At 35.5% G+C, this 17161-nt stretch overlaps 1 protein-coding gene across 2 annotated transcripts in view; it reads left to right on the forward strand.

The window, feature by feature from the left end:
- LOC129750073 (JNK-interacting protein 3) overlaps nt 1–17161 on the forward strand; it is a 39620-nt gene that overhangs the window by 3242 nt on the left and 19217 nt on the right. The window contains exons 6-10 of one of the 2 annotated variants that reach the window (XM_055745282.1): nt 61–970; nt 1072–1226; nt 1271–1842; nt 1906–2066; nt 2142–2378. In XM_055745282.1, coding sequence (XP_055601257.1) covers nt 61–970; nt 1072–1226; nt 1271–1842; nt 1906–2066; nt 2142–2378 — 2035 coding nt within the window. The remainder of the gene's footprint in view (nt 1–60; nt 971–1071; nt 1227–1270; nt 1843–1905; nt 2067–2141; nt 2379–17161) is intronic. The other variant, XM_055745283.1, reaches the window with a different exon arrangement.

Below are 17161 nucleotides of genomic sequence, written 5' to 3' on the forward strand. Positions count from 1 at the left end.
AAAAACAAGTGTGATGAAAACTATGTACTAATTTGTTACTTAAATGTTCCCTTATAACAGTATAAAGAACGATTTATGGAGCTTCAGGATGCTGTTCGTTGGACGGAAATGATGCGAGCATCTCGTGTGGAAAATCTGGACAAAAAATCTAAACAAAGTATTTGGAAGTTTTTTAGTAACCTTTTTAGCTCCAGCGATAGACCACCTCCCGATGCAACAGGGAGAGTATTGCGATATACAAGCAACTACAGTCCCACTATGCCAGCACTATCCGAAAACAGACCTTTCAACAACGCAAACCAATTAAGCTCTTTAAAAAACTCTAATGTTTTAATACTTTCAAAAGAGTTAGACCCCTCAACTTCTGAAAAAGTAAACCAAAGAAAACGAGAACAATACCGACAAGTAAGGGCACATGTACAAAAAGAGGATGGTCGGTTACAGGCATATGGCTGGAGTCTTCCTTCTACCAAACCAATAGCAAACAGTACTCCATCTAAAATAAACAGTGGCGTCCCTGTGCCTGTTCCGGTGTACTGCCGACCGCTAGCAGAGGCTAGTCCCCACATGAAGGTTTGGTGCGCTAGTGGAGTAAATTTACACGGAGGATATACAAGGGACGGAGGCTGCATGGTAGGAGCCAGTATCTTCTACTCGAAAAAAATCGAATCTAAAATAACCGAGATTACTGATAATGAAACAAATGCAGTTGGTGAGCTCGAGTCACTCGAGAAACATTTAGTTTCAATCAATTCAAACTTGAACAGTGAAACGGAACTAAGCTCTTACGTTTGGATTTGTACTAGTACACACTCGGCCAGTACAGTGACAGTGATAGATGCTAAAAACCCTGCTGAAGTGTTGGATTCATTTCCAGTTTGCCAGAACCACTTGCTTTGTATTTGTACTGTTCAAGGAGCAGTGGAAAAAGATTATGCACTTCTAGAAAATAGCGAAGTTACCAAAGCAGGTACTATTGAGATTATTCTATCTATTTTTTTTCTATATTTCCGTTTAGTTTATGTCATCGGTCACATAAAACTAACTACTATTTAATAATTTTATCATCAGGCGAGATGTTGGAAAAACCAGGTGAAGATCCAGATGATGTTGGTAGAGTTACCTTTGTTAGAACAAGCTCTCCTTCAATCTCCGATGCCCAATCAAGTAAACCAGAAACTGCGGAAACTGTTGCTGAGAACTGTGACCAAAACCACAATAATAAGGTATAGTTAAGTCAAATACAACTTCCTATTATAATATCGATCAGTTTTATTCTTCACAGGGATTTACAGCCACCATCGAAGAGATCAGTTGTGATGAAAACAATCCAATCAAGACTGATAAAAATGAAAATGTCGAGCAAAACATCGATAATGAAAATATTCCCAAATACAACGAAGATGATCCATCAGTTTCATCAGTTGGTCCAACAATGTGGATGGGGGCCCAAAATGGAATGCTTTACGTACACAGTTCGATAGCCAGATGGAACGTTTGCTTACATAAGGTTAAATTACCTGACGCCATTCTGTCTATTGTTCATGTAGAGTCTCGGGTTGTTGTTGCACTAGCAAATGGGACTCTTGCCATATTCCGACGACAGTTGAATGGCGAATGGGATACAAATAATTATCACATTTTAACTCTTGGATCCCTGAAGCATTCTATACGGTGTCTTACCATCGTTGGTGATAAAGTTTGGGCAGCTTATCGTAACCGAATTCACGTCATAGATCCAATTTCGCTCACGGTGTTGCACTCATTTGAAGCGCATCCGCGAAAAGAGAGCCAAATCAGACAAATGACAGCGACGGGATTAGGAGTGTGGATTTCTATACGGTAAATATTCTCATTATTTGTTTGAATGAAATTTCACACTAAAATTCTCTCTATTTTTTTTAGGCTGGATTCCACTTTAAGGCTGTTTTCTTCCGAAACATTCTGCCATGTCCAGGATATTGACATAGAACCTTATGTTTCAAAAATGTTGGGTACAGGAAAATTAGGATTTTCTTTTGTTCGAATCACTGCACTTCTAGTTTCTTGCAACAGACTATGGATTGGTAAGTATTGAGCTGAAGTGATATAAGAAAAGATAACAGTTGAGATGATTCGGATTTCTCAAATATTCTCTATAGGTACCGGAAATGGAGTAGTTATATCAGTGCCCTTGAGTGATTCCAATTCAACAGCGACATGGAATGTCGTGCCACGGTGCTGTATGGCCAACGCTCAACTATCTTTCCATGGTCATCGGGATGCGGTGAAATTTTTCGTAGCAGTACCAATGAACCCAGAAGGTCAAAACCATTACCCCTACAAGCGGGACATGCTAGTGCTATCGGGTGGTGAAGGCTACATCGACTTTCGGTTAGGTGAGTTCGAAATTCTTTCTTTGATTGGATGGTTTAACTGTTTGGTTTTTCATGCAAGCTTGTAGTATAATGCATACATAATCTTAGAGCATATGCATATAATCATACTATATATAGCACTTCAAAATTATTGAAGTTGTCACACTTTTACCAAATTTGTTTTGTTTTTTTTTTCACTAATTAAATGAATAGTTTTTGTTTCGCAGTTCAACAGAATTTTGTTCTTATTAATTTTTTAGCATTCATATTTATTATTTTGACAAGTTGAAAGGGAAGTCTTATGACTTTTTCCACCAAGATATATTTGAAGAATAATGGCTCATATAAATTGTAAGTGTACAAAGTTTTGAGTTTACACTAGAAAGTTTCCCAATCACAAATTTTAGTCAAATTACAAAACATAACATTATATGAATATGCAAAAAGTTAATTATTGAAACGAATTTTGGGAATTTCCAGGGGTCCGTTAAAATAAAGTAATTTGAGTGAAATTTTACTGATACCTTAACTTGATGTTTATTTTTTTTAATAAATGATGATGCACACTTTCCAATGGTTATTGGTAGCAATGTTTGATGGCACAGTCGATGACGAAATGACTATAATATTTAAATAAGTTTTCTTGTGTGTATTCCAGTTGTTGTTAATAAAGCTATGACGTTTGACATAAAGCCAGTTGGCAATTGGTCATTTGGCATAACGGCCATCTGGCATAATTTCATCTTATCGGGTGCCCACTTTCTAATAAAACTTGTGATACCTATTTTTCAAATTTTCGCGGCGTTACCCGTCGTGGAAAGCGGCAGCCTTTTTACATTGGTCTAGTCTACTGGGACCTTCTCGGTTTACCTAGGTTGTTTAGCTAGGGGTGATACCTTTTAGCCTGATCCGCCGCGCGATATCTCGGAAGGCCAATATTTCATAAAAGTTCGAACGCGCAGCGTGAGTGGTCGGTTTCAACTTAGGTCTGAACGCCTTATTTTTTGAGGATTTACAAAAGTCAACACAATGCAGACAAATGAAAACCACCAGCCTCCTCACACAGCGCGTTCCAACTTTGAAATATTGTCCTTCAGGCTATCGAGCGGTGGACGTGACTAAGGGATCACGCCTAGTTTCAGCTAAGCGGAGGTCCCAGTAGACCAACCAAGATTAATGTAATAAGACCGCCATTGGGCCGCCTCACTTCCTGCATTCTTGATGTTTGGTGTAATGCCGTAGAATTAATAAAATAAAACGTTTAACTTCGTCTAAAAGTTTAATCTCGACGTGGCCATACGAAAAATGAAATTATGCCAAATGGCTCTAATGCCAGATGAAATTTATGCCAAATGGCCTTTATGCCAAACGTCATACTCCCTTCAAATATTCTGTAAGTCTAGATAACATGAACAGACAATTGTACAGTAGTTCCAGAATTTTAATAATATTCCTTTAATTATTCAATTTTTTAATTCAGCAAAAGGCCTCGCAATATTTTCTGTTAATGCATTCGCTTGCTCATAGATTCAAACTTTCATTTTTCATTAATATTCGTCCCCCAAAAAAATCTTGAGGCGTGAAGATAAAGCGAGAGAATTCCAGATTTACAACGCGTAGCGAAATTAAGCGGCTATCTTGAGTAAGAGAGCCATCGTCCGTTCATGGGTCCCATGGCGACAAACGTGTTAATCAATTACAGTTTCTAGATAAAAATTCAATCAAGCTTTACATTATCTAGGTATCGGCAAATGTGTGAGTTTTTGGAATCAGGGTCTTGTTTGCAAGAATTTGATTGCTATGTAAAAATGTTTTATCAGTACATTCTAGGTATTCTAGGTGTTGTATTTAATATATCGCATCCGCGAGATTAACATTAAATAATTATATGAAATTCCAAGTCTGGTTCAATTGAAAAAAAAGTCACCGCCACAGATCTACTAAAAAATTAACACACCTATAAATAGCGACATGTCTATCTTTGTTTGATAAGATCGTAATATTTGATATACTGGCAATCAAAAATCCTGCAGATTTAACATAACTATAATGTGTTTTTGGTGGAAGTTATTTTTATACAAATTTGAACTGTAATTCAAATAGTTCCATTTTGATTCTATTCTATTTTAGAAGAAAGTGTCGAAGATGCATGCGATATTGCTACCCATATATTGGTATGGCGCGTTGATGCACTAAATGACGATTTAACAGTAACAGAGGTTTAACTTGAGGTATGTTGCATCGACTGTAAAATGAAAGTTAGCTGGTTAACTAGTGAAAATAATATTCTCTACAGCATTCCACCAGGGCCTAAACTAAGACTTTCGTAGAATTTCGCAGAATCACATCTATCAGTTAAGCCTGAGAATTTGCTTTAGATCCACATTATTTCATTTGAGCAAATTGGGAAAATCCAAACGATTCAATATAATTCGTGTCTTATATAAAACCATTTTGAAATTTCCAAACTTTCGAGGTACCTACTTCTAATTTGGAGTTTAACTATTAATGAACTCGATGAAGAATCGAGAAGTTAAAAGTGGACTTGCCAAAAAGAGCTTACCTAAATTATGTATGCTTCATTCATCTGTTAGCGATTATCGAAGAATCGTATCCTAAACGGCCTAATCTACAAATTTAAATGCAAACTTTAATACACTATCAGCGTTTATTCACACATATATTTCTTTTTATATTTTAGCGTCACTTTTGTTGTGTGATGACCACGTTTGATATCGTTGCCTTGAAGAGTTTATGTCCATGAAGTGTGAGAGGCTCTCGGTGTTCATCTATTTTTACCCGGAAGAACATTAAATGGAGTTCCGAGAAACAAGGGATCCCCAAAAGATGGCATTCAGAAACGGCCTCGAGATTGCGACAATGAGAACATGAATAGAGTTCCCGTTCCACACGTATTACACAGGGGACGGTGAGAAGGCGCAGTGCATGACTGCAGGAACCATGTAAGTCCTCTTAATGATTAACCAAATTTTAACCATATGCTTTGATCTTAGCGATCAATGGGACTTATTAAGCAAACAGTAGCGACATCATGTCCTCCGTAGTAGAGTTTAGAGTATTAGATTTTTATTTTGATTTACTTGGATGTTATTTCCTATAAATTTTCAAATTTTGTTCATTTTTTAACAATTCCAACTGTACTCTACCATTAGGAAGTTTTTGGGAACATCCATATATTTTCTATGACATCAAAGATTACCTGGCATAGTGAATTATTGTTATTCTTAAATCGACATTTTCGAAATTTTCATCTGAAAATTTATCGCAGCGTGTAATTGCCTAGATATTTTTGCTGCTGGAATACAACGCGAACACTGTAAAAATATTAATTTCTACAATTTTTAGAAATTGGCATAGATGAGATTACAATTTCTGACATCATTCAAGAAAGTCATTGTGTATTTGATATTACAGATTTTAAACTCATTCAACAACTTTGTTGAAGACTGCGAAACGATTAGAATTATGTTTTTGAAAATACTTTTTTCTAAACTTAAAAGAGATTTTCATCTATAGGTGGTTTTCTCTATGTTGATGTTTCTACGCAAAAATGTCCCACTGAGGAAAACTCTTCAAAAACCTCAACTCGACCCTCGACCCTCAAAAATCGCTTTAGTCGCACATTCTATTGTAATGTTAAACGTTAAATGTAATGTTTTATTAATGAAAGTCGCGTTATTTAATTCGAGGAAATCTTCACTATTCTCTAAACTTGACTCTGAACGGTAAACTCGTAAACCTTCAGCAACTATGCACTCGTCTTATCAATAGTTTTGACCGCTCAATTATCATTTTTCACCGAGACGGTCACGTGTGACAGTTTTTCCATAGGAACAAAAAACCAGGCTCATATTCTACGGAAAAGTGTTACACGAAGCATTTATGACGATTAGGTATCTTCTGCTTTGAGGAAAAAACATCTAAAAGTATGTATAGATTCCAATGAAAAATGACCAAGTTCAAATAACAACACGTATGAAAAGTGCGTAAGAGCCGTAAATTAAAAAAGTCCGAGAAACAGTTCAACGTTTCAATCGCGTTTTTCTTGCTTGCTCGTTTTTCCACTTGGGATAATCTTATTGGGTTTTAACCACAATTGAATTAACAGAAAAATAAAATACAATCGAATATAAAAATTTTAACGAGCGCGACTTGTTATGATTGTAGTTACACGCTGACTGAACATTTTTGTTTAAACAAAGTAGCCAACAGTTTTCTGGCACCATAGAGACAAGCGTTGCCAATCGTTGTTATTTTTCAGTAGCGAACATTACACGCTCAATACTCCTCCTTAATGGTCACGCAATCGGCAGTCTGCTTGTCCAAGAAATTGCTCCACCGGCCAGCAAGAACACAAATCCCGTCGTCGACTTTCGTGTTTTCGGGTCTCCTCTCCAATCACCGTCGGAATAACCAATTAGAGAGCCACCAACATCGCCATATTCAAGCCGGTAGTTCTTTGTTGCTATCAAGTACCTGACAGAATAGATGTGCTCACGGCAACATATAGAAGTGCGCCAACCAGACTGCGGTATGTTATGTTTTTCATCGCAGGACTTTCCACCGGCGTTTTGTAGAAGCTCTCTTGGCATCCCGCAAACCGGACTTTTCGGCAATTCGTTCATTATACCCTCGCAGCAAAGTACCAAATTTTCCATCAGATTTGTTGATTTTCAAACCAACGAAGAAATTCAAGTCTCCCAGGTTTGTCATTTCGAATTTTCGCTTCAAACTGTTGTGAACGTTTTGGATTTCAGATTCGGCTCCACTCCCGTTTGATTCCATGCTGTACAAACACAAATCACTTTTACTCTGCACGAAGCCCAACCGCTAAAAACCGTATCTAGCCGATGATTCCAGCATCGTGTCGACTGCTTCAAACGATAGATGCTTTTAGATAGCCGGCAAACCAAATGCTGCTTCATGTAGAGCTCCTCCTCAAGATCACCGTACAGGTAAGCCGTCTTTACGTCAAAATAAGGATTGGTCGATCTTTTCAACTAAAATTTCCGATTTTTTGGATCGATTCTTTAGCCTTATAAAAATCGATTAAATCGGTTTATTTTTTATCCGATCTTTTGGAGTTTTTTATTCTATCTATTCTGCATATTTTAAAGTTCAGTTTCATGCCAAATTTTGATACCTGCACCATTCGAAAAACTGGTTTTCATCTTTGGTACTACATTGCCTAATTTATTCGCGACCAACTTAATAGATAGCGTTTTTACCTTTAAACTCTAGAGCAGTGGTTTTCAAAGTGGTCCCTACCGCCCTCTGGGGGGCGTTGATAGTTGCCAGAGGGGCGGTTAACGCAGCTTTGAAATTTGGGGGGCGTTGGATGGGCTCAGGGGGGCGGTGAAGTCATCAAAATTTATAATGTCACAATAACGAAACAACTTAGAATTAAAAAGACAACGAGTAAGACTAATGGACAACAATGAAATTGAAATGCAGAACTAAATACCAAATTAAAGTTAGATTTAAGATGATTATTTTTTTTGATTTCACATAGTCATATTTTTTTAATTAATATTGGGTTTAACAAAAGGCATTAATTTTGAATGGCAATGCTTGGAAATTTTCATGTATTGCAATATAGACTCAAAATATTTGCTGAGTAAAAAATATTTTCTAAAACACTGTGATTTTAGGGGAAAAAATGAATTTTGAAGTTCTGTTCTTTTGTTTTTAAGTTTGGATTTTTTCCTCTTTGATTAAATCATTTAAAAAATTTAACTGTGCCATTTGTTATGGCCAAACTTTCAAAACAATTCGCGTATCACTAAAATGACCGAAATTCAATTATTGGTATCAGAGGTAATTTTACGACTCGTAGATGCTTTATTGTGCCTTTTTCTTTTATTTCTCCGAAATTGCAGTAAGAAGTTTGTTAACAATTATGGTGAATTTAGCAGAAAAGAATTTTGATCACCAAAATTGGAGATAGGCGGCGTATTTTCAATACAAACTAATTAACTTCAAGCTTGAGTACTTATAAGCTCGGGAAATTTTATATTTTATTTAGTTAAAACTGGATTCTTTATGTATATCTTTAACACAGTTTCTGTAGTATGCTCCACTTTATCGATATTTTTTTTTTTTAAATTCAATTATTTTTGAAGTCAGTATCTTGATACCAGCTGATTTTATTTATCAATATCCTAAATTCTCAGAATAAATAAAATTCGGAAGCTAGTGAAGTACTTTTCCGGCCGAATGTAACGTAAAAATACTAGTCCGTGCATTTAACGATTCAGTTTCGCGAATTGGAAACTTGAACCAATTTCAGTGTAGATAACCTTTGGAAATCATTTTGATTATTATGCTTATATTATACTTTTCCACAAGTCTATTTTATTTCGAAAATAATTTTAGTTTCCTCAAAAAATGATGTTGAAAAAATCATCATAAAAAGATGTATGATTTTTTTGATCAAGTAACGCTATGATAAGTTACGTTACTACGCTCCGCTTTTATCCAGAATCCTGAAGATTTGTAGTTTTTAAATTTAAAAAATAATGGGTTTTATTTGAAGGTAGAATTTTTCCACAAAATTCAGAGTGATGTCAGAATTGGCAAATGCATTTAGCAATATCTTAAACATTTGTTCTGCTGTTCGAATATTAACGAGAATAAGCATTCATTTAAAACATGTCATGTTTTAATGAAATATTGATAATAACTTGATAGTATTTTTAGTATTGTCTGTCAACAAGCTTATGGTTTTTGATGATTCCAGGCACCATTTTGTTTTTAGTCCAATATTTTACAAAAATTAACGATTTCTTTGCGAAAGTTAAGAAAATGTGTGATAATGTGATATCAAAATTAAGCTGGACCGGTACAGATCCAGGTTCCGCTGGAAGTTTTGGTGGAATTTTGCTTGGAAAAAGAATCTTTCTCGGAGTAATTATGTGAGCAGAAAACGTTTTCTTCCCGGTTGAAAACGAGTGTGGGAAAAGAATAAAAATCTATCGAATTTTGGAGTGAAAGGTAGCGATTGTTAGTCATGAAATACATCAGTGAGGACATATTGTAAATCAATGGTTGCAATTTTGTAAATACAAGGAAAATGAAGAAAAAAGTTGTGCAGATTATAGAAGAATTTCACAAAATGAAAGTTGTGTTTCGGGAATAATGTTGTGAGGAAAGTGACTAATCATGTCTAGTGATCGGCTTCCAAGATCTCCCGCTGTTTGCTTGGGAAAGTTTGAAATGGTTGGCAAAGTATGTGTGTTTTAATGTGAAGAACTAACAGCACATAGCGGTGGTGTTTGAATTGAGCTTTTAATGATAATTCAACGAAAACAACGAGTGATTTTATGACATTGGAAGTTTTTTTCGATGCTTTTTTACATAGCTAGCTATGATGGTTTTTGCATAGCTTATTTTGGAATAATGTTGTCTGTGGAATGGAGCTGCAGTTACCAGATGCGACAACAATTTCGCAGAGAGTGCGCTTAGCAGCCAGGAAAGATAAGTTGAATTGGGTGAGATTGTTTCATTTTACTTAAAAACTTTTTACTGTGATAAATTCTACCTGCCTCTGAGCGAGAAACATATAAAGATTCACAGAACTTTACACGTTTGCGGATTTCTCTAGAGCAACGAATGGAAAGCTTTTAACTTTCATTCCGAACACCTAATTGGGACGTGCTGCGCAAAGAGAAGTATCCATAATTAAATTATACTTATTTTTTTGAATGGCAAATTATTTTTTAAATTAATCAAGACTAACAATTAAAATATATTCTGGTAAACTTGTTACAATTTTTCTACAAATAAAAAATCTTACTTGCGTGAAGGAAGCCATACATTTCAAATTATAATGTTCATGGTTTGAACAGCTTATGATTGATGGCCAACTTTAAACGGTTCCAATTAGTTGATAATAAGGATGAACTTTTTGAAAAACCTTTCGAGTTCTAAACAGATCTCGAAAGGTTTCATGTACTGCTAATATTTTTTTTTTGTTCTTTATTTTATTTCCAAGAGCGAGTAAAGGCGCTTTATCCTTGGTCGATGACCAGAAATGATTTTACACTGAAATCCAAAACAGTTTTTTTTCAGGAAAAGAACCTTAGAATCTTAATCTCCTTTTTATTTCATCAAACTCTTCAAAATGCTTCTATTCAAGTTTTGTGATTTCTGTGTATAAAATGAATCATTTCCAACCGCCGAAGGAAGGACCTGGTGATTGATAATTGAATTTACATGACTCATAGTATACTCATCAAGGAGCATTTTTCTTAGCATGCTTCCAACGACACTGCCCATTTGAAACGTATGGTACTGGTGGTCCACGTTTCTTCTGTTCCTGTGTTCCAGATGTCTCTGCGTTCTCTGCTCCATGGTAGGCCCAACCACTTTATGTTTTTGATCATTTTAATGTTTTTATGTTAGAACTAGCTGACCCGGTGTGCTTTGCTACGCCTTCCAAAAATAAATATAATTTGTAAAAATTTATTCAAATTTTGATTTTTTTTAGCATTTTTTTAAATCAAACTTCATCATAGTACAGAACCAACAACTTTGAAATGAGAGCTGCAGCTGGAGTTCCAAATTGCAATTCAAAGATGGTATATATTATTTACTGAAACTTGATCTCAAAACTTGTTTTTCAAGATCTGAAATTTGTACTCTGTTTTTTAAGCTTCATAATGACTTAAATAATGTCAAAATTTATGGATTTTCCACCTTTTTCCCAAAGTGGTTAGTAACGAACTTCCATAAAAACATTTGTCACATCTATTTTTGAGTTATGTCAAACATCCGTAGCAAAAAAATCTTAATCTTAATCTTAATCTTACATGACAGCTCCCCCATCTTTTCCAATTTTGTCCCCCACTGCTTGAAGAAGGTAGACTTGGTACTCGGCTCAAGTTTACATAAATTTTTAATTGAAAGAAAAAGATTCGCATATTGGAATTTATTGCATATTGTTACTTTATGGAGATATAATTTTGACAGTTTTTTGAGTATATTCTAATATTCTGTATTATGAGCACTTCCAGTTCCTGATTAGCTTTAGATGGTTTTTTTTTGGAGTTGAAAAAATAAGCTATAGAAATTTAAAAATAAAACGATGAAAATGATTTTTAATAACCATTTTCAAACAGCTTTTTTCACCATCCTCGCCCTATGAAGCAGTTTGAATATCTATCCTTTTTGCGTCAAAATTATGTTAAAAAAATGTTTCACCATATGCCAAACTCGTGGACATGAGACATTATAGCTTGAAGCTTTCCCAAACAACACTTATCATGGTATGAAAATTATCGATTTTATACAGTCCAAATTTCTTTTTTTAAATAAATTTATTAAAGCAAAAAATATTAGTTGCATCACTAAATAATTTCTCCGAGTTTTTTATTTTCTCTTAAAAAGTCAGCTTTTCGAAAATGTTGGCAAAAACAAATTTCTAAGTTAACATTTGTCCCGTATGTTGGGGCAAGTGTAAATGCAAAGCTTATTTTCAGACGCATCAGAGTAATGGCTTCAAAATGGATTTAATGCGTATATCTCTTTGTATGTTTTATCAAGTTTCATTGATATATCTGCAGTATTCCAGCAGTATAAATTTATGTTTGTTATTCCACTTTTAACGAATGCTGTTCTAAGCAAATGACCTTCATTTACAAAAACATATAAGAATTTTAAATATCCGCTTCAGTTTCAAAATTCGGAATACCCCTTCTGGTCTTTCCAACATACTGAATCATTTTGAAGATGAATTTCTTAAAAGTTCGACGTTTGCCTTTGCCCTACCGTGTAAGTTGACAGGAGGGAATATTGTTTTGAACACTTCAAGAGTATACTAAAAATGTCTCATAAAAATTTTGCTTCCAGCTGAATATCAGTTCTAAAGTCTCACTTTTCAAAAAAGAAGCGGATCAAAAGTCTCTTTTATGCAGCCATGTAACACAAAAACAATTTTTAACACACATGTTAAGTACGTACTTGAATTGGTATGTAAGAAAAAAGTACGATGTTTTTCAGTATTTTTTTTTTCAATTGTCCGCGAAATGTCATATCATTATTTCATTAGCATCAGAACTAAATTTGCATTTTTTAGACAACATATTCTATATGGACAACAAATATGGAAGTATTTTTGCAAATCTTTCAATTGCTTTTGATTCGATTGATAAAATACCAATCCGTGTCACATCCAGGCGTAACTTATTTCCACGTGCTGTGTACAATTAAGCAACAAAAACATCTAGGTTGCATATTGCCCCCACGTGCATAAGGAATATAGGTACTTGGTTGAGAAACAGGCGCCTAGTTGTTAAATTTTTCCAGCGATCAGTATGCTTTAGTTACTATCCACTTGCGACGCCGTTTGCTTGACCATAGAGACGAAAAACAAACCCCTCAAAGAAAAGAAAATCTCTAAAAATAAATGCCATGACTTTTCAATTTCAGATTTTGGCAAAATGTACCTATATGTTTTATTCGATCGGCAAAATGTCAATCTGGATCACATCTAGGCGTCATTCATAACCATGTGCTGTACAAATGAGCTAGGAATCAAGTAGAAAAAAAATCACATCAAGGCTTCATATCGCCACGCCTTGCATTCAAAATATGCTTGGTTGAGAAATACGCGCCAAAATATTCCCACTGATCAGTATGCTATGCCATTGGTTGGGTCGCGACGCCTCGACCAAGGAGACGAAAAACAAACCGCCCAAAGGAAAAAAAATCTCGAGAAAATGGATGTCATGACTTTAATTTGATTCGAAAAACTACAAATTTTGTATGGGAGCCACCCCTCCCTTAAGTCGGATGGGGTTGTAACTATTATAGAAACCACCGCCGGCCCCAAAAACCCTCAGATGCCAATTTTGACGATGATCGGTTCAGTAGTTTCCGAGTCTATAGGGAACAGACAGACAGACAAACATTCATTTTTATATATATAGATAATCGAAAACATGAACAAAGACAAGAAGAATAATAACTCGCTTTTATTGTTCTTTGGGACTCAGACATAAGTTCTGGCTGTGGAAGTACGATTAGTGATTAGTGATTAGTGATTCCAGGCACCATTTTGTTTTTAGATATTTTTTTTTTTTGGAAAGGGGCGTTGAGCTTCAAAATACAGCAAAAGGGGGCGGTTAGCGGAAAAAGTTTGAAAACCATTGCTCTAGAGGAAAACCTGACGTTTCATCGAAAGCTCAACAGCCGTTGGAAGCATAATTGTCACATGTTACAAAAAGGCAAAGCGAGAAAAACGCAATCAAAGTTTCACAAAAACAATTTGCTGTTATTGCACAGTTTCGCAATTTTTGTTGACTCCAATGCCGTGGATCTCTGAAGTATGCTCCTATCAAATGAGCCTCGATCAAATTTTTCGAAAATGAACTGTTTTTTCAATGAAAATCGTTGTGTGACATTTATGCCGCGAAATTCTATGAATAGTCGAAAAATGGACGCATATTTGTCACACCACGAACATTTTCCCAGTAGATGTTTGGTTTAGTATTTCGTGTGTGGCTTTTGTGTTTTATTCGTGAATGGAAGCTTAAATTGAAAAAATCATGTCTGAATCGGATTATTTGAAAGCGATTATTATCTGGTGACAAACAAAGTCTTTAACGGGGCGATCAATAAAACAGCACGGAGGAGCAATTTGCGGCAGCTCACTCACTTATCAGGAAGCAACATTTCTTCAACTAATTGTCAGCTGCCGTGCTGAAAATGTCGCAACCACGAGAGAAGCGATACCAGAAGAGGACAATCAATCCGTTTGAAGTGAATACGGTCCTGGGACAAGTTCCAGATGAAGTAACTCTGGCGGAATAGTTCGTAAACATTAAAAACAGACATCACCGGCATTTTGCGAAGTGCGTCAAAATCAAAAACTCAAAGCAAAACCAAAAAAATGGTCTGCTAAAACCACCGACAATCACAAATGGCCATCCTGGCTAATTGTGGACTACAGTTACACGGCGCCGGAAGAGTAATAATTTGACTGATGCAGTGAAGCGGGTACGTTTGCATGCACTCTTCCAAGCGCCAGCAACGAACCCGAAGCAGTTTGCAGAGTTTTTCTTGCACATGCTGGGATGTCGCGAAAACAGTGACCCGCCCCCTCTTTATATCTCCGTGATCCCTTCCCGACTATCAAGAACACGTATGCCAAGTTTGGTGAAATTCTATTAAGACGCTCCAAAGTTATAACAAGGTCTTTTCTAGAGTGTGACAAATATGCGTCCAATCGTCTCAGTGTGACAGTTATGCGTCCATTTGTCCCCGTGTGACAAATTGACTTTGAATTTTTCTTGAAATTTCTAGAATAAACTTTATGTTTCGACAAAGAATTTTAATAATACGTATCAAATTATGACGATTGGCATCAAAAAGTGAAAAACGTAGAAATGTCACATGTGACAATTATGCGTCCAACGGCAGTCAAGTAATCGAAAATTTCATAGAACGGTCGCTTGAAAGCTTACTCAGCATTAAATAATGCATCCATAGCATTTTACTCGGCTCAAGATTCAAGTTCTTATCGAACATTCAATTTTCATAGTCGAAGTTCTTAAAATCCCAAATAAAACAACAAGCACATAGTCGAAGTTCTGCAGAAGGTTATTCTGCTTTTAAATGAGACCACAATAAAAAGTCGCTTTCTAGAAAAATATGCGTTCATTTTATATCTACATTCGAGCTATTACATTCTTCAAATCACTATTTTAATATTGCATCTAAAAACTCTTATTGAAAATAACACTTGAAAAATTGGAATGCTTGAAGAATTTAACTTGAGCTTTCCAGATGACAGCTGAACACGTTACTTTTGTAAGATGACCTGTGGTTGAATTGATGGTATTGAAAACACTAGCGTAATTAAAAATCTGTAACTTTCCAAAATGAGCATTTCACCAAACTAAATAAGTTAAAATGGTTGAATTGTTTTAATCAGTTGAGTTACAATATTTTGACTCATTCCTGTCTTATGATTTGAACTTGAAAGCATGATTAATGGAGAAATGCATTTATTTGTTCTGGTTTTGTTATGTCATAAACACTCAATCAAAGTGATAAAAAGTTGAACATTCTGATGTTGAACTTGAATACATATATTTTTGATATTAAAATGTATGAGCTTTTTTATCGTTTTTCACTATTTATTTCAGCATAAAGCAGCCCTCAGGCTGCACCCATCTTTATCAAATATTAAAAGATTGATTGATTGTTTGATTAGAGAGACTTTAAACTTAAAAGTTCATTCATCTCTGAGAAAAATATTAAAAGATCGATCTTGCAGAGATCGATCCTTTACCTTCGATTTTTTAGGTGAATCGATCTCCAGGATCGACCCTTCAGCTGAATCGATCTTTTCCAGAAGATCGAACAATCTTAGTCAAAATGCTTCAGGTGTAGATTGCGCTTACTCGCCACAGCCAAAAATGCTCTCAAAGTCGTTTGTTTCGTCACTGGAGCAAACATTTCGTCATAATCCTCTCCGAATTTTTGACTGTATGACTTTTCCCGATGCGTCACGTTTCCACGCTGCACCCCACTGGTTTTCTTCCGGCAGGCAGTTCAGGTACAAAGATGTTCCAAGCGATTTCATAACATCATGATTTCAGTTATATCAACTTCCACGTACCATTACATTCATGCGGCGACTTCATTTCATCCACCATAGCACTTTTCCACTTCACACTATCTTCACTTTTCAAAGCATCCTTCAGGTTTCTGGGTTCTTCATGATCCTCGAAAGCCAAGAAAATTTCGTCGAAGAATCGCTGTGGCGGAAAACTCTTGCAGACCGGTTCGAAAATTCTTCAATAGCAAAGTCATAAAACGATTCACCACCATCAGAAGCGTTTACATAATTGTCATCAGACGATTCACTTTCGTTGGATTCTTTGGCTTCAAAACTATTTTCCTCCTCAGCCACAGGATTTGAATCTACCTTACTGCTTAGTGGCATTTTCAACCACTATAGCCGAGGATTTTCCGATTCTCTTCCACTATCAGGCTGCTACACTGCTGCAGGCACTGTCTTCACATCAGCTTCCAGAAACTTTCCATGTCTTCTGATGGTTATCACGGTGTCTCGGATGGAACGATTTTATTTATCGAAAATTAGCATCGCTGATTTTTGCACCATTCGAAAGCTGGGACTTTCCCCTTTCATTTGAGCCCAAATTCGAAATAATCCACCGGGGGGTCTAGAACATTTTATTTTTTTGAAGATTTTTTAACCTTTTTAATGGTTTTTTCCAAATACAAAATCATACTAATCATTGTGAAAACGCTCGCCTTCCCTTTAGCATAAATCCAACATCGTATGTCAATAATACGATTTAATTGGAAATTCTCCTGGCTACAATTTTGTAGAAGACATCAAAGTGATACAAATTGATAGGAAAGAGTTAGAATCTCACAAACAGAGCGATCATTTTTTTTTTTGAAAAATGTAATAAAATTTCTTACCATTGATTGTACTAAGACCAGAAAAAGTATTCTTCAAGCTTAGTTATTGATTGTAGAGTGTTAATAAATGTTCAAAACGGTTTATTTACATTAAAAAATCAATCTTTTTCATGAAATTGATAAGGGTTATCTGAAGTTATGAGCGTTTTTGGGGTTTTATTATTCCGGAACAAATATAAAATTCTTGTTTTTTTTGTCACTCAGATTTTTCCAAAAATCCCGAAGTAGGGAATAAAAAAAGTTTAAGATATTCTAAACAAAATTTTGATACATTCTTCGAAAATTCAAACAGTTGAAAGATCGAAAGCCAAATTGTAGAAGATGGG

Source organism: Uranotaenia lowii, chromosome 2, assembly GCF_029784155.1.
Source record: "Uranotaenia lowii strain MFRU-FL chromosome 2, ASM2978415v1, whole genome shotgun sequence".
NCBI classification, from domain to species: Eukaryota; Metazoa; Arthropoda; class Insecta; order Diptera; family Culicidae; genus Uranotaenia; species Uranotaenia lowii.